A 27457-nucleotide genomic window follows, 5' to 3' on the forward strand; every position below is an offset into this window, starting at 1 on the left:
CTTTGTGAGCGGAAGCAGTAGAAGCAGACTGATTCAGCAGAAAAAGAGGCTATAAAACTCCCCTAAAATGGTACGTAAAAATATCCATATAAGCGTTGGCCTCGTAAATGGTGTGTGTGTGTAGTTAGTACCGAATCTTGATAGACACTTTTGTGTGGTTATAATGACGGATGGACGTGGATGATTCCTGTTCTGTACCGGCGTCTCAGTTCACTCCAGCGTGGCACTTCAGTGGCTGTAGAAGCTGAAACCAATAAAAGTATAAGACATTTGTAAATTTGCTTAAAATGCACACTGACAAGAATCTATGCACATAAACAAGATCTTTGATTATATTACGTAAATGTGGATTATAGTGGATGGTTGTTGCTATTTAGAGCTACATCTGACATTGATTAACCACTGCGCTGGGTTTCTTGCAGGGCTTTGTAAAAGTCGTGAAAAACAAGTCCTACTTCAAGAGATATGAGGTGAAATTCAGGAGGAGAAGAGGTAAAATACATTTGAAGGTGTTATGCATTTAAAAGTAAAGTTACAAAAGCATGATGCTACTACTAAACTGACTTGATGAGATTGCTTTCCTGTATAGTATTAAGAGGATAAACTTGTATTTACTAAGGGAAATGTTTCTTTGGTGGATCCAGATCTAAACCAGTAATGTTCCACGTTTAAAAAACTAGGATTGAAACAAGTCCAAAATGGGATTGTACCATTGCTATACTTGTCTTCAACAAGGAATAACTCAGCGGGAAATATAATAGTGGGTTTGACTTAAGAGGGCTCTACGTACCACAGTTTGAAAACCACTGGACTAATTTATATAGCTCAGAACAGGGCAGCCATTTTCCCACACCATTATTAATTCGTAAGTCCTAACTAAATCCAATGCATTTTCCAATATCTAAACCAAAACCATACAAATTAATTCTAACAGACTTGAAGGTGCTCAGTGCAACTTTTTTGAGGCAGGATCTGACACTTTTCTGTTGGGATTGTTCCACACTTGGCATTACATATGTATCTTCATGGGGACAAGTGGGGCACGCCACCAAGTGAAGTTTTAGCTCAGGTCTGTGGCGCAGAGACCGCAGCATTTTTATCAGGGAGGTTTGAGAAAAAGAGATGAAATTCTTGAGAATAAAACACATGGTGGAACATTATAGGCATAGAAAAGCAGGCAGTTTACTCACTCTCCACTAAGAAAAGTTAATGGTGTACTTTTTAATCAGGCTGCTTTGCACATGAGTATTGCTGCAGCTATCAAGTCAAGTCTTTTACATGTAGTCTTTGGTTTGGTGGGTTTTGTAAAATAAAACAATGGCAAATAATTGAAACAGGAATGCTGGCCCCTGCCCTCATAATTCCAACACTAATTCTGTTCAAAAACTATAATCACTTTATACTTTTGCATAAACATGAGACTATTCAGTAACATATTGACCTTGCAGAGGGTAAAACGGACTTCTTTGCCCGCAAACGCCTGGTGGTGCAAGACAAGAACAAGTACAACACACCCAAGTACCGCATGATTGTGAGGCTCTCCAACCGGGACATCTGCTGTCAGGTCAGTGGGCCTGGACAGGACTCTTCCTGCCCCTATCCACCCCACCATCCCCAGCTACTTTATGTGTGCAGGGAAATCACTGTTCTTAAAGTGGGTTCTGAGGACCCTGGTGCATGTGTTGGGACTCTCCCAGAAATTGTGATAATATTGATCACTACTAAACCGCTACGGTTTCTTATTATATACAATCCCAAACATACAGTTTTTGATGGAAAGAGGTAATGAACAATTGAGCTTTCATCTAAATTTGGTTATAATAAAGATTAACCTCTATTTTCCCTACACGATTGCCTTTCAATAAAATTCTGAAAAATGCCTTTAAATTGGACTAGGGCAGTTGTCCAGTTTTTCTGGTGTGCATGTTAACGTGAGTAGTCCTGAATAGTCTTTATTTTTTTTTTTTTTTTGTACTCTTGCTCTATAGATCGCCTATGCTAAGATTGAAGGAGACCACATTGTGTGCGCAGCCTATTCCCATGAACTGGCTAAATATGGAATCACAGTGGGGCTGACGAACTACGCGGCTGCTTACTGCACAGGGCTGTTGCTGGCTCGGAGGGTAAGTGGTAAAAGTATGTGACTGACTGACCTATATAAACTAGAAGAGGTGGTCTGCGTCTGGTTGTCTGGTTCCTGCTTCTTGGTGATGATTGAAAGCACACTGAGCAAAATGGAGTTGGTCCTTCGTTTGCACTGGCTGATGCTATTGTTGTTTTCAAGACGGGACTGAAAGAAGCAAGGAATTGGGTACAAAAGGAGATGAGCTAACTTTACCATAACAAAATATAGCCTAGACAGTCTTAAACTTTTCTAGGATAATGGCTATAAGTGTAGCTTAATTTGGGGGATACTCAACCATTGCAGGGCTATTTGAAAGTAAATTTCTAAATATTTTACAGGTACAGGCCTGGTTTGGTATTTATTAAGTACTGATTAAATTAGCAGGTAATGATCTCCAAGATTTATCGATAAGTGAGCCAGGTCACAATATAAAATTATAATTGTTTGAATTGAGAGTACTTAATTTTTGTCAAAATTTCACATAGTAACTTAGTATATAAAAGACTTTTAGAACTGGTGTTTGTCATATTAACGTAATTCAGAAATATGTGATATATGTCTCATGTAGCTGATCACATATTAGGATGATGACTTGGAATGAAAGAAAATTTATACTAATGTGGTTGTATGTTTTAACAAAAACTATGACACAATGCAGTAGTTGTCTCTTGATATATGTAATAAAGTAAAAATATAAATTCACATGACACTCCAGAATACATTCTCTTTGAAAATATAATCCTCACATTTTGCCCCCTGCGTCTGTAGCTCCTGCACAAGTTCGGCATGGACCAGGTGTATGAGGGCCAGGTGGAGGTGACAGGAGATGAGTTTAACGTGGAGAGCGTGGATGGTCAGCCCGGAGCCTTCACGTGTTACCTGGACACAGGACTGGCCCGCACCACCACTGGAAACAAGGTGTTTGGAGCGCTCAAGGGGGCAGTGGACGGAGGCCTGTCCATACCACACAGGTCAGTGCACAGAGGGAGGAGTAGCACACGGGTCACTGCACAGACAGGGATAGACAGGGGTTAAACGATAATATTGAAACAAATTTGACACTGACATGATAACCCTCAAGTAGGACTCCCCACCTTCTATAAGCTATATGTGCAGTATTGTCAATGAACATGAAACAATGAGTCATAGTAGTTATTTATTCAACTCTCTTCAGCTCAAATCTTTTTGTAGTACAAAATATAAGTAGGTTCTCCACCAGTATAAAGATAAAGAACCCAAAATAAATTTTGAGCCCAGAAATAATTGTCCCTCATGTATTGAGCGATACGTTGATATAGTAATTATCGTGACAGGCCTAGGTTCTGCTTCTTGATGATGATTGAAAGCACACTGAGCTCCGGCTGATGTTACTGTTGTTTTCAAGACGGGACTGAGAGAAGCCAAAAATAACCCTGAAATGCACATTAATGATAGGAGTGGAATTTATTGAACTAGACTGGCTAATTGGTAGTGTAATGGGTTGCAGAATTGTCCATTGGTTTCAGAGTGGAAAATTACCACAGTTGCTATAGCAATTTATGGTCAGATGTCCTTTAAACAGAAAGTTGAAAACTATCTCCGAATTGAACCTCAGAATTGTAATAAATTGAAGAAACTATAAATTATATTTTCGTTCAGGTCAGCCTAAAACCAACACACGGAAAATTTCTCCTGACCTGGGAGTTGCATACGTATCTCTAGTTGTAAATTTGTGAATTTCCCACTGGAATCTTTTAAGTTGATTGAGGGTGACTGAAATAGTTTGATACACAAACAAGCCAATACTAGTTTTAAAAAAGGAAAACAGAAATTGCAAATTTTTGATACTACTGAGAAACTACAAATGGCCATTTTTGGTATATGTTTATAGAATGCAGTTTGAAATGTGACAGGTCATTAATGGCAGACCTACTTTGTTTCTACTTGTTTCAGTATGAAGCGTTTCCCTGGTTACGACACCGAGAGCAAAGAGTTTGATGCTGAGGTTCACAGGAAGCACATCCTGGGCATGAACGTGGCTGACTACATGTCCTACCTGATGGAGGAGGACGAAGAGGCCTACAAGAAACAGTTCTCTCGCTTCATCAAGAACGGAGTCACACCAGACACGGTGCGAGCCTATACACAAGCACTGCCTCACAACACAGGCGCTAAAGGTGTTCTACATACAATTGCATTTAGCTTGAAGCGTTTGGTTCCTAACCGTTTGTTTAACATGATTTTAAACAAAAAACAAACCAGTGAGTAGCGTAGTGTACGCCACCAGTCAAAAGTTTGGACATGCTTTTTCAATTTGTTTTCTTCATTTTCATGACTTTTTATATTATAGATTCTCACTGTAGGCATCAGAACAATGAATGAATGTAGTAAATAAAAAAAACCTAAGTAATTCACAACCTTTTTGAAGATGGCCAGCCTATGCTTTGATCCTGACCTTGCACACGTGTGTAGTGAAAACCATTTCAGGAGAGTTCATCATGAAGCTCATTGAGAGTACAATGCCAGGAGTTTGCAGCTCTGTCAACAAAGCAAAGGGTGTGGATACTAGAGGAAATTGAATATAAAATATTAAAAGTGTTATTTCACTTTTTACTTCACTATGTAATTTTATACATTTTGCAATTGATAATAATTGATAAAGAAGTAAACCGAAAGGCCAACGTGTCTCCAAACTTGACTTGTAGTTACACAAGTCATGAGTGTTGTTCTCAGTCTCCTTAAATTAATAATTGATGAAAGCACACTCAGCAAATCTCGGTTGCAGTTTTGCAGTGAAAGATTCGATCTATTGATTCTCCATAAAACTGATGGTCATTTCTGATGTCAGGTTGAAGAAATGTACAAAAAAGCACACGCCGCCATCAGAGCAAATCCCGCCCACGAAAAGAAACCCAAGAAAGACGTCAAACCCAAGAGGTGAGTGATTATCAGGGTGTAAAGAAACTACAGACACTAGATAACTAATGGAGGATAATTACTTGGGGCAATTGTAATTTTTTGAGTAGATTTTTAAACCTGTACTTGAAATTGAGCATAATTCTCAACATTGTAATTGTAATTAGTTAAAAATCCTAGACGTTACGGAGTGCAGCACCCAATTGTCCCAATCCTGTATATACCCACAAACACAAATAATGGCACAGTGTCGCCTGCCCTAATTGGCCAGAGCTCAAAATATGTGAAGTACTGTTTAAAACAACTTAAATCAGCTTCCTGCCTATTGTGACCTATTGTGCTAAATGTTTCAGATCTTATAACTGTTTTTTCCCTTCTCTACCCTCTCGAAGTTATATTTGGAGTGTTTAATATAAATTAATAAATTGCTTGCTACCGTGATCTACCTCTAGCTGTGATGTTTACAGCGACTTACTGTAAAGGGACAGGCGAGACTTGCCTCCCATTGAGCTCTGCACTTTTCCAACCCGGAAGTTGTTGGACTTTTTTCTTTGAGTCATATTAAAAACTCAATATTTCTTCTTTGAACTATTTAATCTGTTTTGTACTAAAGCTTGATCTAAAAAACACAAAAACAGTGATAAATAGTAACCAGTACTTTGAATATTTTGGCTGCAGTACTTGTAATTGAATGTTTTTGACATTTTTGCCTTTTACTTAAGTACAAATTTAGATACTTTTTGCACCACAGGCCATAATGGACCAGTTTTGAGTCCACATTTAGGATGCATGAGAGTGGATTAAGTGGTCTTGAATAGCCTTTCCGATCATCCGGGTTTTCCCTCTCTGAGCTGAATGTTAATGGAATTCTCTTGTTCATTTCCGCAGGTGGAACAGAGCCAAGTTGTCCTTGGCCCAAAGAAAGAACCGCGTGGCACAGAAGAAGGCCAGCTTCTTACGGGCACAAGAGCAGGAGGCAGGGGACGGTTAGGCCTCTGCCCCTGCCCTACTGCACACACCACAATAAAGCTATTTTTAATGCAGCATTTGTGTCTCTGGTCTGGTTAATACATGCTCATTAAATACTATGAGCAGTGGATAAGATGATAAATGTATTAAGTCCCGTTGTCAAAAATGTACGGGCTGTGTTTATCTGTCAAGTAATTCAGAAGTTTAAAAATTTTAAAGTAAGAATTGAAGAAATTGTAGAATTATAATGCACTTGTATCACATTTTATGATTTATGTAATTGTTACCTAAATGTTAACTTGAGCGTGTGCACTTGAAACAATCTGGCAAAAATCTATGTAATTAGAAAGTGATAATAGTTTCAGCGTGGTAATTTTGAGATTTGAAACGAGAGCAGAGCATTAACATGGTAAATCTGAGGACTAAAATGTCAGGTTTTTTACACTGGAAAAAATAATCAGTTACCTTTTTTCCCCAACAATGTTTAAAATTTTTGATTTAGGCCCTGATTTGATAAAATAATGTATGTAATATTCTCTAGTATAGTCACCACCTCAAATTGTAGAAAGGGATGAACTTGAGACGTTTAAGTGGATTTATACAACCAAATGTGGGTTTTTTTTTTTTAAACAGATCGGAATAGGATTAGGTGCCAACATGTTAAAACATCGAAAGCCAGTACACCAAAAGTCTTGATTTCTTGCAAGAAAATTTTTTTTTTTTTTTGGGCACTCTCTAAATAAGTGGAATGAGGGATGGCCCAAAATGGCTGTCACCCTAATCTCTAAAGGAAAGAGGTCAAAAGTACATTTCATATATTTTTAGCACACAAATTCCATTAAACCCAAAAGTACAACATCATCGGTTCCTTAAAGTCATGTATACATTTGGCTCCCCTCATCCTAAACCATTATAACCACAAACACACCATACAAGCTGAGTTTTCAGTGATATGAGTTTTAATTGTGCAAATTCATGCTGGTCTTTTCCATAAGTTAACGTCTCTTCCAAACTGCAGCTCCACCTCCACAATGATACACAAAAATCTACTGTACAGCATTTCATATCAGCGAGATGACAGCATTCAGATATGTACAGATATGTGACGAACATTCAGCATGTTTCTATGGCACTGTGACACAGCCTCTGCAATAGAAATCTAGTGACAATCGTGACATTCAGAAACCAAAAATATAAGACATTTTGAAGCAGTTATTTCATCAAGTGTACGTGGTATTAAAGCAGTGATTGAGAAAAAGTTTTAAATAAATAATATTACATTTGATTGAAATCAGAGGTGGAAAGTGACTCATTACTGCACTTGAGTGGACTTTTAAGGTAATCGTACTTTTTTAAATAGATTTTTAAAAGTGTACTTGTAATTCTAGCCATATAATTGTAATTAGTTACTGGTATATTTAAAATCTTATGAGTACTGAAGTTCCAATTGTCCTGATCCACGGCTGTTTCACTGTTGTATCTGCTCTTTTCTAAACCGACAAACTCACACATCACTGCATCGCCTGCTCTGATTGTCCAGAGCTCAGGAAAGATGCGGATTGTGGTATAAAATGATTAAATTAAACTTTAAACTGTACAATTTGTATACAATACTGATCTAAAATGCCAATATATCAGTTAAAAGTAACTAGTACTCTCAGTATTTTTCCTTGTATACTTTTTACTTTTAAGTACAATTTCGAAAACAGTACTTGTACTTGAGCAAATTTTAGCCATGCAACTGTACTTTTACTTGACCACTTTTACCACCACTGATTTGAACTAATTTGAACAGTCTGGTAAATGTTTTGTTTTACTTGTACATGAAGTGCCAACTGCATTGCATTTAGTTTTAATTCAAATTATAAAAACAGCTTTAAAATACTCTGTTCCAGCTCATTTTTACTCTGAGAACCACAAAAATCACAAAATCAGCAATAAACGTGAATGAGTTTGAGGACTATAATTAGAGGAGGTAATGCGTCAATATTTATCTCAGCATTTGAAGATTTTGAGGAATAGTTTAGATTTGTTTTTGAGGTATTTAGAAACCTATAGTATATGTCATAGCCTGTTGGTCTGATGTAGAGCAGTACTCATTGTGCAATGTAGATAAATGTATCCACTCAGCATATGATGGTTCAATAACAGATATTTTCTTTTTAGCAGGATTTGATAGCAGCATCTTGCTCTATATTTGTTGTAATTTACTATACAGTTACACATTCGATTCATTGGCAAAAATTTACTCCAAACGTGTATCTTTGCACAACAGCGTCCCTGCTGGTTTCAGTCACTAACAACACCACTTTCATCCATCATTATATCCCTGTGGGGTTTTTGTAGAGTCGTGCAAGTGTTTTATGTTCTGATCTGAAAATATAACAAGCTCTGAATCAGTGATTTGCTCTCCTCTGTGTTCTCACTCACACTTTCTCTCTCTCTCCAAGCAAGCCTTAATTTTGGTTGGTCCTTTCAATTTCATTTTTGACACAACACAGTGCAGTTTAGTTCTACACTTGTTGCAGATTGGTGGCAAATTAGAAAGAATGGTCACTACCTAAACCCCAGCACCTGCAGCCAATCATGAATCAGTGCTAGTGCAGCCTCTGCAGCTCAGTGAATTCTGGAGGTTCTGAGCTTTCACCTGAGGTATGCCCTGTCCATATACTGAGAATGAGAAATACTTTTATGTATCCTCAACCCAAAACATGCACAACAGGTAAAATCCAGCTATGGTGGTCCTAAAGCCAAGCAACAAGATCATGGAGATGGCCCCTGCTGCTCCTGAGGAGATGCCCCCGCCCCATTGAAGGATGGGGCGGGGGCATGTACCTTAACCTTATCTGCAGGTTTCAGAACTGGTATTTTAGTACCTTTTTAGGACAGTGCTGGCTACATACAGTTCCTTTAAGGTTATTAGCGTCAAGACACAAACTGCCACCTTTATAATCACAAAATGTCTTCAGGTGAAGTTCTGACATCATGGGTAAACTCCTTAACACGTCAGCAATATTATTCATAGACTGAAAACCCCTTAAGAATATAATGGAGGTGAAACTCGTGCTAAGACTTCATATGGTACATGAAAATATGTTAACATTCAAGCACATATGTACACAGACTATGAAGGCAATGCGAGTGAAGAGACTCGCCCAAGGACACAACGGCAGTATGCACTAGTTGGGGAGGGAATTGAACTGCCAACCTTCAGCTTGTTGTTTGATAAATGGCGGTGAGGCAGCTTCCCCCAATTAAGACTGCAAATTATCTAGATAAAGTAACAATATTATCAAAAATCTATTAGGAGTAGTACTAATTTTTCAAACTCAGAGAAGTAGTGTGCAGCTGAAAACAAGCTAGTAGTGTAAAAAGAGTAATGTTTTGATTAAATTGATATTTTGAGGAAGTGTGTGTTCATCCTGAACTTCACGTGTGAATTGGAAAATAGCAGTGAATAGTAGTGAATTCTGTAATGCCTTTGTTAAGCCATATTGTTTCTTCTTTTCACTTCTTTCTAGGGCTAATGTACTGATGAAAAACTATGATCAATATTTAAGCATAAAAACCTGTCGTATGCACTTAAATGCATTTTTCTCCAAAGCTATGACAAATATGGAATGTTGTCATATATACATTTCTGACTTAATGTTTACTTTAGTGGGGATGATACCAATACTGGTGCTGATCCATGAAAATTAGCTGAATCGTATATCGGCTCCAAAATATCAGTTCAGCCTTTATCCTGGTTGGCCATATAAATTGATGTAATAAGATTATTTACTGGTCATTTACCTGTTAGTACATGTAAAAGCTCAAACTTTATGAGACTATATGGACCAAGTTGCTCTGTGGTGACTTGGGCGATAACAGCTACATAACACATTTTGTCACATGGTATTTGTTTTAAGGAACATGAAGTCTATTTTTAGTCCCTGCAGTGGTATCAGAGGCAGATACTTGAAGCCACTGAAATAACTGAAAAAGCTGGATTGGTGCATCTATATACTTAAAAGTTTAAAGGGCCCATATTACAGTATTTTCTGATTTTTGTTATAATGTTTCCTCGTCAAAAACAACCTGGAATTGTGTTTTGTTTCATTCACACATGTTTAGCACACAAACAATACATATTTAGGCTGTCTTCTTCTCTCAAACGGAGAACACTCTCTTCCAAAGCACACCTTCACTAGACTCATTTGGATCATTTCAGCCCTGGAATTGCCAATCTCTACTGAACTAAAGATAAAAGGTTCTTGTTAACTTGAAAACTACCACTACATGACATCACAAGTGGGACAGAGCATTTTGAGCTTTGGAGATGTAGACAGACTAATAAACCAGGATGATTCAAACATTAGTGAATGAAACAAAACTCAACTTCAGGTACGTTTTTAAAAAGGTAACAGCATTATAACATGGCACATTATAATTTTTGCGTGATATAGGACCTTTAAGATCAGGCTCATTTGCTGCTGTACACCACTCCTCTGAGGCTGGTCCCTTGCGCCTGTATCTAGACAACACTATGTAAAAAGACAATGTGCTTAGGAGTCCTTGGTGTGTGAGATCTGCCTCCACAGCAGAGCCTTCAGGTTGTTTAGGATCAGTGAGTGCTCCATGTCCATCTGCGCACTGCCCCTCAGAGCCATACAGGCGTACAGTTGCCTCTCTAGTTCCTCCCTTAGCCCTGACGGCGCCCCCCGCAGGAGATAATCCTTCAGCACGCTACACGCTTTTGCCAGATTGGGCTTAAGCGGCTCCTCTTTGCACTTCTTCTCCACCGCGTCGCACGAAGAAACGCAATCCGCCCCGTACACACAATCTAAATCAGTTTGACACTTCAATGTCTTCATCTTCTGCCCAAACTGCTCCTCCGAAATGACCGCTCTATTGTCCAGGAGGCGGAGCTCGTAGCGGTCCGTGTAGCCGAATATTGCAGCATTCATGTCGCAGATGAGGAAGCTGCCGTAGGTACCGTGAAAGATGTCCTCCACGAGCTCGAGCAGGCCCATGGAGATCTTGGCTTTGCGTGGCCACGAGGGTGTGAACCACTGGTCCATGGTGCGCTGGAGGCCAGTGGGGAGCCAGTGGGCGAGGGGCCAGGGGAGGGACAGGCCGTACAGGGGTCCCGAGTGTACGCGCTCCGTCATGTACATGTCCCCACAGAAGCCCAGCAGATGAGGGGTGTGGCCGCGGTCCTGGAGGAGCAGGCCCAGCAGGACCTGAAAAGTATAAGCAAAGATTATAGAATAGGGAAGGTTTACTAAGTACTAAGTATGAAGTATAAATTAAAGGTAAACTAACAGATTTAGCGAAACTTACACAACAGAATCAAACATCTTTAAAATATTGATTTGTTAATGTATCTGGAATTTATGTCAAAATGGTGGGAATAATTTTTGTTTCTTTTTTATTTCTTGTTTCTTGCTTTAGGAATTTTGGATGAGCTGAAATTGCAATAACGGCAGCTCTACAAACAAACTTTGGATAAATATGGGAATAAATAAATTAATTTATATTAGAGGGAGGCCCATAAAAAAATTGTATAGCACAATTTTACTGGGGCCAGATAAAAATTTAGATTTTAGCACAATTCACAACAAGATCATGTGATAAAAATATCATCACAGAGATCAGATCAATTCTGTATCACCAAAAGACCCAGCCTCAAGAGCAATGCATTAGTTTAAATACACTGCACTCAATACAGTGGTTTCTCACTGCCTGTCTAATATTCAAGTCTCATTGTTTTCTTAGTTCCAGATTAGAGTACCTCGTCCATCTGCAGCAGGGCCCACATGGAGCGCGCCTCTGGCAGTGACACACGCCCGTCTCGGTTGCCGTCGGCGACAGACAGGATGTGGGTGACCAGACTGGCCAGGTTCGCCTGCTCTCCCAGTTTAGACTATACACACAGTCAAACACAAGGGTCAGTAATGGTGGAATAAGCACTGGTATAATGGTAAACATTAACAGGAGGTCAGGAGAAGCTTTTCCATTATTTAAAGGTGCACTATGTAACTTTTCTGGTGAAGAGCCTGTCCTCTGCTTGCTTTTGTTGTCATGAATAAACGTGTACGTGTATATAAATGTGAATTTACTGTGTATAATTATTAAAAAGGAGCCATTTTGAATAAATGGTAAAACTTAAAACTTTATTTGAAAGTAATGGATAATAAAAAGTAATAAGTTATGTTTTATTAATTGTTTATCCAATCCAATCCAATCTTTGTCTCTCCGCTTGTCTGTGTATTTTTATGTGGCCTAAATCTCAACCAACATGTAAGTAAACAATCAAACTTAGCCCACAACATCTGCGGTCTGCTTTTCAAATTATAAAATTGCAAATCTAATAAGAAATAAACTAATAGGACCATTTTATGATACACTCCACACATCCTTTCATTCAATGACACAAAATGATCCTTGAGAGCTTCCGTACCTTGAGATGATTGAAGACCATCTCCCTGAACTTCTCCACAGACGTCCCCCTGGTGGGTGTATCGAAGACTGGCACCTCTTTGCGTGGCTCTGGCTCCTCCCCCAGCTCGTAGTGGGCCACCTCCCCCAATTTACAGCGGATAATGCCGTCATGATCCCCCCAGCTCCCTGTGTATATCTACCAAACACGCAATCAACAACACAGTCACACTACTTGTGGGGATAAATTAGATGATCTAGGGGGGCAAAGAGGTCTGCTGTCCCGGGGTCTTAAGGGCCCAGAATTGGAACATCTGCCTATTAATTTATATTAGAGAGAGGCACATGGGAAGCTTCTTGTTCCAGGCCCCCAAATTCTTTTTGACGTGCCTGCTTACTACATCCATTCATAGCTCAGGATTGATTTATCACACAAATCTAACATTTCCCATTAGAATATCATTCATTTGCCTATCATATGGAACTAATTAGTTGATTAGTTGAACGATTTTATGTGCAACTAATTGTATCAACCTAGGACTTAATCACCAATATAAATGCCATTGGGATGAGACTCACATTAAGATTGATATGTGTCATCTGTTGTTTTGTCTTGTCTGCATAGTCTTAGCAAGGACAACTCTAGTTCATTGCGGTTATGGCATCATCCAACTATTACAGAGTTTGTCCTTCTTTAACATTATCAGTTTCCTTGATCAACTTATCTTACTCGTCAGCTGCACTTCTCTTTTTATCTGTCCTTCTTATTTCCTATTTAACCTCCTTGTGTGAAAGCATAGAGAGGTTTGAGTGGCTGATGCTAACGTGCAGTGTTGAGTATTGAAGTCACTGGGACTGATGGTTAAATAAACCCCAGACATCCAGAGTCTCCTGCCTCTTTACAACTATAGGATTCATTAGGACAACACTCTTTCCCTTGTACCACTCTTCTACTTACAGTTGTTTATGTTATAAGAGAGATATACATGAGAGAGTTGAAGGTAAAAGTGTTACCTGGTTGTTGGGTGAAGTGGAGAGACACCTGCCCATGTACAGTGTTTCTTTGTCGCACAGACCGACACAGGCTGAGCCATCGATGATTCCTCTTTTGTATTTATCACACTAACAACATAAGAAAACAGAAACGTGGGAAACCAGAAGTTCACTCATTCTTGTTCTCACGTTCTCAAGATTAATGTAAAATAATGACAAAGCTAAAATTCAGGTAAAATTGTTTCAAACTTTGTGAGAATTATCTGGTATGTGAGCTTTTTATAAACAGTCCTTGGAAGAACAGCTTATGAAGTGTGGTGGTAGTGGTGAGGTGGGTTGAATGTTTTCCTGCTATGTCTGTGTAGACCCTCAGTCGTCCAGGTCTGATCCATAGCAAACTATGCTACAAACTCTGTCAACTGGCCTTTAAGTTGACAGATTTAAATTAGTTGTTTGCTATGTTTTCCTGCTAGTTCAAAAATTGGCCTTTGTGCCAACTGCAGTGTTCCCCTGGGAAGGACACTTTGTCCAGTCTAAGTATGTGTGGCTGGTTGCTAAAACATCTTGCCAAATCACTGACTGTTTAACTGTGGCAAACCAAAAGCTTAACTGGGAGCCAACCAAGAGGGATTCAGACTATTAACTCTTTAAGTATTAACTCTTAGTTTAATCTAGTCCACATTTCCACTCTTGTTTTTTACCAGAGTGGAAATACAGGTTTTAGCACTACCAGCATGCTCTTTACCTTCCTTAAATGAGTATCTAGTGTTAATACTAATAAAAAAAAATCACATGGACAGACAAAATCTGACTTTTCCTGCACAGTTTCATCTCAAGTTTTATAAGACGTAGTGTAAGACCACATGGTATAATAAATACTTTTATTTTGTGTTGAAAATTACAGTACCATCTAAAAATAGTTTTAAAAATTATTTTATTATATCATTTTTAGGGTATCAAAATCGGTATCGATTCTATTGTTTAGTATCAAAATTGATCTCAGTGTCATCATGAGTCCTACCGAATGTCTTTCTATTCTCTGTCCTATTTTCTATCCTCTCACGTAAAGACTAAAAGCCACAAAATCAGAAGAAAAAATGGGAAGAAGAAGTTGCCCTTTAATCCTGCAACCCTACACCCCATCAGTTTGCAGTTAGTTTTGTTTACGTTGATCCAGGTCATCAGCAAACCTGGGGTGAGAAGGCCGTGTGCTAGCTAAATCAATGCTAACTGAATAAACAAATGGGTCTGAAAACAAAGATGGGAGCTCCATGGTGACTCACAATGGCGTTTTTGCACTGGTGACCCCTGCACAACTCGGTGTAGCTGGAGTACTGCACGTAGATGACCCAGCTGCCCACCAGGACTGTGAGCCAGGTCAGGAACAGGTACTTGACCCGCACACACGAGATCCGAGCCTGCATGGGGAAACAAAAAGGACAATTATTGGTCAGAGTTTACTACGAACTTAATCTGCTGTGGGAGTTAAAGGTCCTATATTACTCAAAATTGACTCTTGTGAGCTTTAAGCCATGTAATGTTGGTGCTCAAAAACATACCCAGAGTTGTGTTTTGTTTCATTCACACATGTTTGAGTAATTGTTAATCTCTCTACGTCATCTCCAAAGTTCAACACGCTCTGTTCCACCTTGGGATGTCATGAAGCGGTAGTTTTCAATTAACCTTTTACCTTTGGTTCAGTAGAAATTGGCAATTCTAGAGGTGAAATGATCCAAATGATTCTAGTGAAAATGTATGGAGTTTAAAAACACAGTGGAGCACTTCTTGTATTGCCACATGACATCACAATGTGAAGCAGAGTGTTTTCAGTTTGACAACTCAGCCTAAATATGTAGCATTTGTGTGTTAAACATGTGTGAATGAAACAAAACACAACTCCAGGTCTGTTTGTGATAAGGAAGCAACATTACAACATAGATCAGAAAACAGCATAATATGAGCCCTATGAGACTAATTGGTTAAGTGTCGTTTTTTGATAAATCAATACAAACAAATTATACAGATTATATTTTATGTTTTCTAAAAATTGCAATCCAGTAATCTGTTTTGAATTGAATAATAATCACCTTATAATTATTCATAGAATAAAAGATTATCCACAAATTTTAAAGGTGCGCCACCTGCTTGTATCTATAGATAAATAGATGTTTTATTAATCCCCAGAGGGAAAACTAAAATGCCATGAACTCACATAGAAACTAAATGTACACAACACATGAACACAGACGGAAACAAACACTAGACACAAGTTAATGGACTCCAGACCCACTGTAACATCAACACACAAAGATACAGCATGTAAATACCACACAGTCAGACAAAATGTTTATTATAAAAATGCACAGCGATCTGTATAAAAGAGTTTTTGAGGGACATCACCATTCACTAAAGGAGCTTTTTTGTTCATTTTAAATGCTGTGGAAAGGATGGTTAATAGAGAAAGAACATTTTGAAGTTTGGTCCTCATCCTTTTATCCATTACAATGTCCACTGAGTCCAGGCTCAGACCTACCACTGCTCCTGCCTTTTATAATCAGCCTATTCATTCGTTTTTTTGTCCTCCATGGTGATGCTCCCACCCCAACACAGCACAGCATAAAACAACACACTGGCTCCAATGCCCTGATAGAACATTCAGGCGCCTCCTGCTCACATCTAAGGAGTTTCCTCAAAAAGAAGCCTTTTTGAAAAGCCTTTTTGAAAACAGTATCACTGCTCCTCCTCCAGTTTAGCTCCCTTGTACTTTTTAAGTTTTGATTATTTCAATAGACTGCCCTTTGATGACCTCTGGAGAGACAGCGTGTTTTTTCTATAGAAAATGTTATTTCTATCGAAATGTTATTGCGCTGCCTGGAATGAATCTCAGTATGGTATTATACTGATATATATCCATGGCGATTAGATGACACTGGCTGACTGGCAGGCCTAGATACAAATCTGATCTGTGGAGAGGTAGTTAAGCCCACGGTAAAAATGTTTTTCAAGGTGTGGAATTTTCCAGAAAAACTGGCAAAGCAATAACAACTCCATGGAGACACCCCTCCTTCCCCCACCAGAAGGTTACATAGTAGACCTTTAAGTCAATAGTGATTTGCCCAATCTATTTCCTCACTCATTAAACACAGTATTTATCCAAACACCACAGAGTCAACACATCAACAACATCCTGTTTGCGCTCTCCCACAATAAAAACACTACAGGACGATACAACACTCTGATGTAATCTGAGACCCATAAGTAGAGCTTTTTAATCAACCTTGAGTTAGTGTGTTGCCATGGTGACAACAGCAGGAGGTGCCTATCATGGTGTCTGGCTTAAAAGCTCATTAAGAACTGAAGAAGGCTGATTCTATCCTGTTTTTAGAGCAAAGCTAAATCAAATCTCTTTTATGTTTATTGTCAGTTTTAGTCTGTCAAACTTAGTTACAAATAGTGCAAATTATGATTTGGACTACAAAATAAAAAGTTTGTATTAGTTTCATATTATGACACCCAAACTCATGATTAGAGCTAGTAGATCAAATCAAATATAGCTTTTGCCGATAATAATGCAGATTTATTTTTAATTGCGAAAACATTGGATATGTGGCCAAGTTGTTTGTTATAATTTGATGTTTTGGTTCACAAGATGATTATCCAATCAGAAAGCAGAATGAACCTTACTTATCATTAATCAGTGCCAGTGTAGTCTCTGGAGCTCAGTGAGTGAATTCTGGATATTCTGAGCTTTCACATGAGGTATGGCCTGTTCATATACAGAGAATGAGGAAAAACTTGTATGTGTCCTCTTATCTGCCGTTATAAACACTGGCAACCCAGACTGAATTGTGACTGTAGTACATTTTTTAAGACTTTAAGAGTGCGGGCTACATACAGTTTCATTAATTGTAGGGTTGACGGTGAATCCTGAGTTTAAACTGTGGGCCACTGCTGGTAAAAGCACAAAATACTTTTAAATGACACCAACTCAAGTAGCTACATAATCCTAAAGTCTTAATTACTTCAAAATTTATTCCCAAGCTCTACACTCCACTATCTTCTTGAAATCAACTTGGAATCTGTTTGTGATTGTTGTGGTCATGTGACAGGAAGTTCTGGTATGTTTTGGCAGTGCTGTGAGTCTGTCTGATCTCACAACACATAATGTGGCCCCTGTGTGTTTGGGGCCCCCAGTCTTTGAAGTTCACTGTGACCACTACAGTGTGGAATCTGCTCCAGTGTGCTCCATACCACGTGCACATAAGGCCTTTGCCATGGGCTTGCAGGTCATCACACCATCACATGTACAAGTCTGGTGGAGGTGCTATCAGTTTGAACAGTCAAGAATGGTATGAGAAAAATGTGCAAATTGTGATAAAATGTTTGAAATATGTGAATATAGTCAAATCTGACATGGTAAGTTAATGATGTGCTGTTGAATTTGAATGGAATTGGGGATATTTTAATAATAATATTTTTTACCAACTTTACCAGAAACATTGTACTGAAAGTTATATTAAAGCCCCAGTATATAACTTTTGCTTTTATTGCACTGAAAAATAGAAAAACATGCTTCTTTTCCCTGAGCAGGCTTGCATCTCCACAAGCCTTACACTTATTTGTCCAGGAGAATGGCCTCTTTGTGCTTGTTTCCATGGAGATGTTGTTTGGTTATAATATTCCACAGTATGGCATAAAACATCTAAATCTACGGAGAATGTTCCAAAGTATGATTTTAACTTTCTATTTCCATGCAATCCTGCAGTTGACTTTCCACCCCCGGAAAGTAGCATCCCATCACTTTAAGTGAAAGCATGATTTTACTTTTAAACCTTGTGTTGATTATTTTGTGTCTTAGCATAAAGGTGAACTTGTTTCTCTGTAGGAATGTGACACAAAACTTATTTTAGGATGTCTCCACTAGAACCAGTCGCTTCGGTCACTGGATACTGGTATTCCTCTTCAAGTTGACAAGAGGTCTAGCAATACATCTTTTTAGTGACTGCAGGCGTCTCTTAGTGACGCATTCTACCTCTCTGTAAACAGCTAACCATACATCTCTTTGTGACCTTGTACGGATAGTATGTAAAATTAGTTAAGTCCTTATAAGACCTGCCTTCTATAGATAGTACCTTGAAAAGGCTTTAAGTACTGGAAAACTCCTCTGAAACACAACGCATGTGCCTGCTGTCTGTAACTTCATTCATCTGATCAGATAAACTTCTTTCAACTCTCTACCTGGTCTACAATCTCTTCCTTCACGATTTCATTAAGAAACCAGAAATAAATCCCTTTATTTACAAGTCTAACAAAGTCAAACCAGGACCAGGTATCAGATGTTTTCCTCCTGTGATCACAAACTAATCTGTTCTCTGTAAGAAATCTACAGGCAATAGAAGTACTACACCTCTACACCTCTGTCATCATAGTTAGTTTGCCTTGGTTAAATTAATATTTCCTTGCTTACATCAAACATGCTCCAGAGTTACTGCACAACTTTTCTGGTGTAGGGTATACCACCTGCTTGTCTTTATGGAGAGGTTATTGGTTAGTTTGGAATTGAAAGTATTGAAAATCACATACTAATCAATACTAAAACTAGTATTGAACCTAGATACTCATTTCAGCAGGTATCAATACTAAAAAAGTCACATTCACAAGACAGTTATGAACTTTTTCTGAATAGCTTTAGAATGATCTTGAGCTGTATCAGAACAAGTATAAGACACATAGACTAGTATACACACGGACCACTATGGAACCTACTGGACAACTGAGGGATTACACAGATATAAGGCCACATGGGCATCGTGCCAACACTAGTTTAGACTAAATACAACAGCCTTACATCACCATGCAGCTGACTCCACCAGACCGAGTTACACCAGGTGTCTTTAACTGAAACTTTTGTACGTTCTCATTCATAAAACGATTACTATGCTTCTACCAGGTCACCCTTGCTATTATAGCCAATGCCCAACCAAACGGTAGCTTTCCGGTCTTTGCACACAAACTGGATAAACAAGATAATGTCCTTGTATGGGGAATTATAAGCAATCCAAAGCCCTTTATCAGATCTGAGCCTTTGCCCTCTTCAGTATGGCCGGTCATTGGAGAGATAGGCAGTTTTACAGTGTACAAGTGAAACTGGAACAGAAACGGCTTAAACTCTTTCCAGAGGCCCTTTAGTCCTGTAACCTGATACATCACCCGATACGTCACCACATGGGTCTGAATTATATCAGCGTCCAGGATTAAAGTTAACACTATTATTTCTATTACTTTGACCAACAATGTTTTCTAGGGTTCTCAAAAGTATTAAAAAAAATCATGGTGATACTACCTGATGCTCAAACTAGTATTGAAACTACAAACTCATTTGAGCAGGTATCGATGCTAAAAAAGTCACTTTCACAGGACAAACATGAAACTTCCCTGAATAGTGTTAGAATGATCTTGAGCTGTATCAGAACAAGTATAAGACTCATAGACTAGTATACACACATGGACCACTATGGAACATACTTATATCTGTGTGATCACTCAGTTGTATAAGGCCACATTGTAATATAAAAGAAAGTACTACGATTTAATGTTGAAAACTACATTCTACTGTCTAAATAAAGAGTGTTTTTTATCATCATTGTGGCATCGGAATCAGTATTTAATATTGAATTTATTCCTCAATATCAAAATCGAGTATCATGACAACCTTGACTGCAAAACTTTTTCCTATTTGTTTATATTCAGCTATGATTTTGATGGTAATAGTTCATATTGCTAGAGATAAAGCATCATATACACAAACAAATGAACCTAACCTAAATTGTGTTTTACAAGAGTTATTTGTGTATGAAAAGAACTGAACATAGACAATAGTCACATTACCAGCTACCATGGAATAATTTTGCCATTGGACTATTTACATACCTTTACATATAGTCAAATACACTTCTATAAATGTATTACAAATCACTTGTTTTGCATATGGTCCTATGGGGATCGCAACTGAGTGTCCTGGCTTTACTGGAGATAATTGTGCTAAAGCAAAGCGGTAGTAGTGGTCATGCATGAGTAAAAGGGTTTCAAGGATTTAAGTGGTAGTTTTCCGTGCCATTTCTATGCAGAGACTGTGAATTGGTAATTGTTGGTAATGTCATGACATATTGAACATACGAAGTTGTCGCGGGCGCCACCATCGTCATTCGGGTTGTATTGTTTTGCATTGGGCTGCCGATCTTAACAGCAAATAAGTTCTATATGGACTATAGAGCCGTTTTAACTTGTGACTTGTTGATCATGTGAACAATGAACATTTTACACAAATCAACCTACTTTATCCCAGATTTTGGCAGCGAAACTTTTCTCAAATTCTCAATCATCGAAATTAATACATTTAATTATTCTAAATGATGTCAAAATCTCATCTCATCTTGTTCTCGTGGACCCAGTCTCATGTCTCATTTCATCTTGTAGAAATTGTGTCTTGTCCCACCCCTTTTATTTAGTTTAGTTACAACTTTAACTAAATAGCCCCCCTTGTTTACTATATGGGTAACTTTATAACAGAGCAGAAATGTAGTCACCCATTTTCAACAATCATCCCCAAAAAAAGTAATATAAAGAAGTAGTGAGTCATAAATTTACAAATTATTCAGCCCTCCACAGCTCAAATCTGTATGTATTCTAAAAAGCAATTAAAAGAAATGTGTCCACCAGTGTAGATTAAAAAGTAGGTTACACATAATAAATACTGAGCCCCAAAAACAGGCTAAGGGTCATATTTTATTGATTTGATAAATAGATGATTATTTTGAAAAACCTAAAAGCAACAAAACAACATAGCCTATATTAAAAAGTGGTTGATAGAACTGAGAAATTGTCACTATTGTTACATCATACTGTTTTATTTCATGTCCTCACATAAAGTGAGTGCAATAATAATGAGCAGAGTAGGATTTCTTCAAAATGAAAAAAAAAATAAAATAAAAAATAGCCTTCTGGTGTGGTATGATTTATTCACTATGCTCTGTGCTGGTATGTCATAAATAATACATTATATTTTATGGGCTGAATACAATCTGACCTCACACTGTGATTGGTCAGCACAGCAGTCTTTCTTGAGTGGAAGTGAGAGAACACAAGAAGATAGCCAATAAAAATTAAAAAAATAAAACTGCCATGAAAATTAGCAATTTAGCTTAAAGCAGACCTATTCTGCAAACCATGTTACATTTTTTCCTCCTTCTCATTTACCCTCTCAAAGTGTTTTTAAGAGTGATTCGTGTATGTTGGAGCAATCTTTTAATCGGTTATTTTTAAGATTACTGATTATTTTCCTATTGCCAATCGATCCTCATTTCCATCCTCACCGTTGTACACACACTGCTCTGTACTTTGTTCTCCAATCAAATTTTCTTAATCTGTGATACATGTTGGATTTGGCAGTGTTGTGTAGTCATTTTGGTACATATATATAAAAAAGAAACCAACAATCCAGTGTTCGCTAGCACAATCTGCAGCTATCCATAGGAGGGGCTGACAAATGCTCGGCTCTTTGTTTTGATGACATTTACGGCAACGTCAGCTGACTTGTTTCTTTTATTAAGTCATTGCAGATGAATATTATGTTGTACAAAATTTATAAATAATAACATAATGATCCACAGGTGTCACAGATATGGCTATAGATCAGGCACAAGTACAATGTCTTCTGTAAAACATCTTAGAACAACAGCTGCAGAGGGCAATCAATATCAAGTCAATATTAAATGTTCGATAAATCTTTACGTTTACAAAAGGCCAACCTGTTCTTTTTGTTATTGTCTAAGCTCTGCTTGACACATGTGCTGACCAACAGTAAACAAAATCTAATCAAAGCTCATACGTAAAAATAGCTAATTCTATAGGCAACAGTTAGCTATTACAAGCTACAGAATAACATATCATGTCTCCACTGGTCTGGTAGCTGTAACACCTGCTAGTACAGAAGTTTAGCTAGGTACCACTGCAGGGATTTCCTGTGATTCATTCAGTTAGCTTCAGTCAGTAGCAAAAATAGAAAGAATTCTTTGTAATGGAACTACCAGTTAAGCGGGAATCCCATTTATTTGAATGGGCAATTTGAGAAAAGTTTTGGCACTAAAATATCATGTAAAACAGGTTGATTTGTGTAAAATGTAGGGATGTGAAAACCAGGTACTAATTGATACTAAAACTAGTAACAAAACTAGATACTCATTTGAGCAGGTATCGAAACTAAGAAATGTCACATCAACTGGACAGATATGAACCTTTTCTGAATATCTTTAGATTTTGAGCTGACAGAGACTAGTATACACCCATGGACCACTATGGAACCTTCTATTGTCTAAATAAAGAGTGTTTATTTAATCAGTATTGAGTATCAAGTCTATTCCTTAGTATCGAAATTGAGTCTGAAATTTTTGTATCATGACAATACTAGTCCTATTACTCAATGAGATTGCTTTGACATAAATAGTCTGCCCAAACGTATTATTTATGATTATCATTGGATGTAGAAAGTTTCCATATCTTATAGCTTAGGCCTAAAAAAGTTAATGACAACACTTTCTGAAGCTATTGTGAAAATTTGACTTGTTTACAGGTCAAAAAGACAGTTAAAAGATCAATTCTACCATTTTACCAGACCTCCAGCTCAGTTTTACACCAAATGTAATTTGAGCCCAACCTAATGACGCTTCTTAATGGTCCTATATTATGCAAAACTGACTATTGTGAGATGTGTTGGAAAGTTATTACCTTATCAAAAACACACCTGGGTTTGTGTTTTGTTTCATTCGAACATGTTTGAGTAACACTTTATTATCTGTCTACATCAGAGGTGTCAAACACATTTTCACCAAGGGTCACATCAGCAAAATGGCTGTCCTCAAAGGGCCGGATGTAAAATAGATGTAACTACTTTTTTAACTTGTTAATTAACTGTTTCTGTATTTATTACTTATTCAAGTTTCAAATATTGCATATTAATTTGCATAGATGTAAAAATATGGCTGTGTAACGACATATCTCTTGATAAAATGACATGTTAAGACCATCATACCTTTTAATTTACCATGTCGAGGGCCACATAAAATGATGTGGAGGGCCAGGTTTGGCCTCCGGGCCTTGAGTTTGACACATGTGGTCTACATCTTCAAAGCTCAAAATCCTCTGTTCCACTTAGTGATGTCATGTAGTGCTAGTTTGAGTTACAGCTACCTTTTTCCTTTAGTTCAGTGGAGATGGGCAATTCCAGGGCTGAAATCATCCAAATAATACCTCTGAAGGTGTATGGAGTTTAAAAACACATTGGAGCTCTTCCTGTATTACCACATGCCATCACAAGGTGGGACAAAGTGTTTTTTGTTTAATTGAAGAACTCTAAATATACAGGGTTTGTGTGTTAAACATGTGTGAATGAAACAACGCAAAAATCTTAGAATGTTTTGATGAGGAAAAAACATTATAACATAGATAACAGAAAATAGCGCAATATGAGTCCTTTAAAAATGACAAAAATATATATAATTCAAAATTGTATTATCAGTCCAAAACCTCATAATCAGGCTATTGTCTCAAAGTGCTTCTCAGGATGGTGTCATATGTTTTGATACAGTCCACCTCGTGAACAATAGGAACATAAGCCCTCTCTTTATGTTAAATGGAGCAGGGCCAGGTCATCCCGAGGGCTTATAGACAATGGGGTTGACTTTGGGGTATGAAAACAGGCCGTATCCATAACATGCTGTACTTAATGTTGAAATTTCAATACTAAGCTCATCCCATTTGAATTTACATGTTTGTCTAACCACAGCCCTGGAGCCACTGTGATGAAATACAGTCAAGCCGGTTAATACTTTGCAATGGGTAAAATATAAATAAGGATTGCGCTAGTTAATCACATGTTTTGCTGGGATTATTAGAGGTATTATGTTCATGTTCTCTATCATGTCCATTAACTTTTCCTGGATAGCTTTAGAATGATCTTGAGCTGTATCACAACAAGTATAAGACACACACAGACTAGTATACACCATGGACCACTATGAACCTACCTGGATGACTCAGGGATTACACAGATATAAGGCCACATGGGAATATAAAAGAAAGTACTATTATTTTAAGTTGAAAATTACATTCCATTGTCCAAATAAAGAGTTTTTTTTAGTATCTGAATCAGTATTGAGTATTCATTTTGAAATTTTAGAACAATGACAACAATAATATGAATGGTGAATAACAATTTATGTAATTGAAAAACAGCAGAGACTGGGAGCTGCTGGTATCCATATAATCAAGGTTCATTGACAGGTTACAAAATATGTAAAGCACCTTTGTTTTAGAAGGGCAGGACACATTAAAATACACAGACACGTGTCAGCTTGTGCTTTCTTCAGGGTGTGTCATACTCTTGTCCTGCCCCCTTAAAATAATGGCTTTTAAAATATTTTGTAACCATGTGCCTGATATCTTTGTTTCTATCAATTTATGTAACTTTTCTGATGAGAGGTGTGCCATCTACTTATCTACAGGGAGATGCTATGGCTTGGCTTGGAATGTTCAATTTAATGGCATTAAATTGTGAATTGCGTTGCATTCATTCACTGATATGTGTTTTTATTGTTTTAAAGAAAAAAAAAAAAACTTGGAAAAATTGAATTTTCTATGGAGACAAGAAGCTGACACCAACCACCAACCAGACCAAGTTACAGGTGAGATCTGTGAAGAGGCAAGAATGAATGTTTTTGCAAGGTATTTCATTTCTGAGCAATAAAAAAACGTTTGTAAAAGAATAAATGCAAACCAGTGAAATTTCCATGGAGACTAGCCCAAAAAAAAGTTACACAGTGCCCCTTTAAAGCACTAATCATTGACCCATGGCGCATTCTTCAAGTTATTTCAACACCTCCTCAGCAGCCCATAGTCTGGGGAGGATGTGCACTGTCAGCTGTCAGTCTGATGGGTCTTTCCACCGTTACAGACCACAGCTTCTGCTCATAGACACACACTGCGGCGAAACGACACTAGTTTGATTCATAGGCAAAACAAATAAGTGGCCTTACCTGGAAGTAGAATGACTTTTTCACCCAGGCCCGTGGAAACAGACCCTTCGCCATCACAGAAATAGATCATCTCCTTAGTACGCGGAGCTTGCTGCAGGAGAGCATGTCAAAAACAGCAGGCAATGAGCGCGTGCCGCTTTGCAGACGCCGCTAAACACGCGCAAAAGACGCATATGCCATGTCGTCCGCCTACCCGTGTCCGTTTCAGGGTCTACTTTCAGGCATATTCCACTTTCACTGCGCCCCTCACTGCAGCTGCTGCCTGGTCTTTTAAGCAGCCAGCCAACATACCTCAAGCTGGCTCGAAGTAGATTTAGGACGCATGCGCAATTCACTGCACACGCTGGCGCTGTCTCTTCAAGTTTGTTTACGCATGAGATCACAGAGCGCACCGAGTGTCAAAGTGCAGACATTTTAAAGTGTAACTCTCTTATCTGAGCTCTATTTGAATATTAGGTTAAGTAGCTGAGCTTTTCTGTCAAATTATAAACTGTGCGAACAAAACCACTTCCGCTAGGCTTTCAAAATAAAATTGACTCAGTCTTTCTCGCTACCAGGCAACAGGGGACGCTTATGAGATCCCAGCTGGGATTGTGCCAAACAAAGAAAATAAGACACTACTGAATAGATACACCAACACTAAGACGGGATATTAGGCCTACATGTTGATCTAAGCATGCCATTTTGGATCTGATGTGGTTAATCCATAAGAGGACAAAAAAGGCTCGGACTGTAAGTATCAGAAAAAATAAAGCCAAGATCCTCAGCTTTGGCTCTTTCCACTGAAGAGGAAGAAATGGTACATTCTGATCATGATGGTGTGGTGGGTTTTATTTTAGGCCTCATTGGTGGTGGAAGCAGACTAGCAAATTTTTAGAACAAATATAAGAAGCTTGTTAAAATAAGACTTACATTTGAAACTGGTTTTAAAGCTGGGGTTAGCTATTGCAGAGATATTTCAAAGGAAGATATTATTAGGCTACTTATTATTCATATAGCCTAGATTTGGTTGTACTTTGATTTTTTTTTTTTTTCCTATTCCTTACCCTATTATCAATTACTATAGGGTTAGGTGTACTTGAGTCACATGTGCAAAACTGCCAAATTACATAGTTTGTGAATGTTTGTTCAGTGATAATGGTAGGATCTCTGTTCAAGACCATCGGTGAGGTGAACTGTGCTGTAGGTGAACAACTGATCTATCTGATGAGTAGAGCTGATGCACGAGAAACAGGCCTATCTGGCTAAGCTACTTTTTTTTTTATTTTTCTATTGTTATGATAAGAATAAAATAGCTTCATGAACAGTTTAGCAACTAAAGTAATCTAGTCAATAGTTTGTCAAATATTTAGAAAAGCACCATTTGGACTTATTTTGAAAGAGTTCTTTCACTGGGAACATGTTGAGTCTGAAAACATTCAAATTCTTAAATAAACATTGTAGTTTCAGACACAGTGTTTTTCCCCTTGAGAAATAAGGTCTTGCAGTATATTCTCTTCTTCTCAATATTCATCCTCAACCAGACCCAGACTCAACAGAAAATAGTGTGTTCAACTTGTGCAGTAGCTATAAGAACCTATTTAATCATAATAAGCACACACAATTCTTCATATTGATGCATGGCATTTTCAGACTACAAAGACAATGTCACCTTTCAAATTCTGATCAAATGACCCAAATGCTGTTTTGGGTTGGGAACTACTCTTTTATGAATCAAATAGGCCTAGGCTTTCAGACTAAGTTGAAAAAATAATTTCCCCACACTTCTCTTCATAAATAACTAACATAAGTTTTACAATAAGAAAAAAAAGAAAAAGAAAAAAAACGGCACTTCTAAAATCTTCTTTCTTTTATGGGCCTATATTATGCTATTTTCTGATCTATGTTATAATATTGTTTCCTCATGTGGTAATACAGGAAGTGCTCCACTGTGTTTTTAAACCTTCACTAGAATGTGGACAAT

General features: G+C 37.9%; 2 protein-coding genes across 2 annotated transcripts; one reads left to right on the top strand and one right to left on the bottom strand.

Annotated features, from left to right (window-relative positions):
- rpl5a (ribosomal protein L5a) lies at window positions 1-6064 on the top strand. The gene is made up of 8 exons (XM_033982826.2): window positions 1-70; window positions 423-492; window positions 1449-1564; window positions 1989-2123; window positions 2894-3096; window positions 4058-4235; window positions 4953-5041; window positions 5909-6064. The coding sequence occupies exons 1-8, from the start codon at window positions 68-70 to the stop codon at window positions 6009-6011; spliced, it is 897 nt and encodes a 298-aa protein (XP_033838717.1). The 5' UTR covers window positions 1-67; the 3' UTR covers window positions 6012-6064.
- Window positions 6065-6930: 866 nt separating this feature from the next.
- Window positions 6931-25952, bottom strand: dipk1aa (divergent protein kinase domain 1Aa). Its single transcript, XM_033983067.2, has 6 exons — window positions 25495-25952; window positions 14689-14823; window positions 13427-13534; window positions 12435-12611; window positions 11766-11897; window positions 6931-11214 (listed from the first exon to the last, which is right to left on the bottom strand). Exons 1-6 carry the CDS (start codon window positions 25546-25548, stop codon window positions 10537-10539), a joined length of 1284 nt encoding a protein of 427 aa, XP_033838958.1. The 5' UTR covers window positions 25549-25952; the 3' UTR covers window positions 6931-10536.
- Window positions 25953-27457: the final 1505 nt, after the last annotated feature.

The sequence above is a fragment of the Periophthalmus magnuspinnatus genome, chromosome 17 (genome assembly GCF_009829125.3).
Source record: "Periophthalmus magnuspinnatus isolate fPerMag1 chromosome 17, fPerMag1.2.pri, whole genome shotgun sequence".
Classification (NCBI taxonomy): domain Eukaryota; kingdom Metazoa; phylum Chordata; class Actinopteri; order Gobiiformes; family Gobiidae; genus Periophthalmus; species Periophthalmus magnuspinnatus.

Bases quoted from the DNA above. Each gene is read 5' to 3' on its own strand.
- rpl5a (XM_033982826.2), top strand. The intron at 493-1,448 runs GTAAAATACATT...TTGACCTTGCAG, and splicing joins GAAATTCAGGAGGAGAAGAG to AGGGTAAAACGGACTTCTTT. The intron at 2,124-2,893 runs GTAAGTGGTAAA...CTGCGTCTGTAG, and splicing joins GGCTGTTGCTGGCTCGGAGG to CTCCTGCACAAGTTCGGCAT.
- dipk1aa (XM_033983067.2), bottom strand. From the start codon at position 25,548: ATGGCGAAGGGTCTGTTTCCACGGGCCTGGGTGAAAAAGTCATTCTAC. The intron at 14,824-25,494 runs GTAAGGCCACTT...TTCCCCATGCAG, and splicing joins AAAAGTCATTCTACTTCCAG to GCTCGGATCTCGTGTGTGCG. The intron at 12,612-13,426 runs GTAACACTTTTA...CGTGTTTGGTAG, and splicing joins CCACTTCACCCAACAACCAG to ATATACACAGGGAGCTGGGG.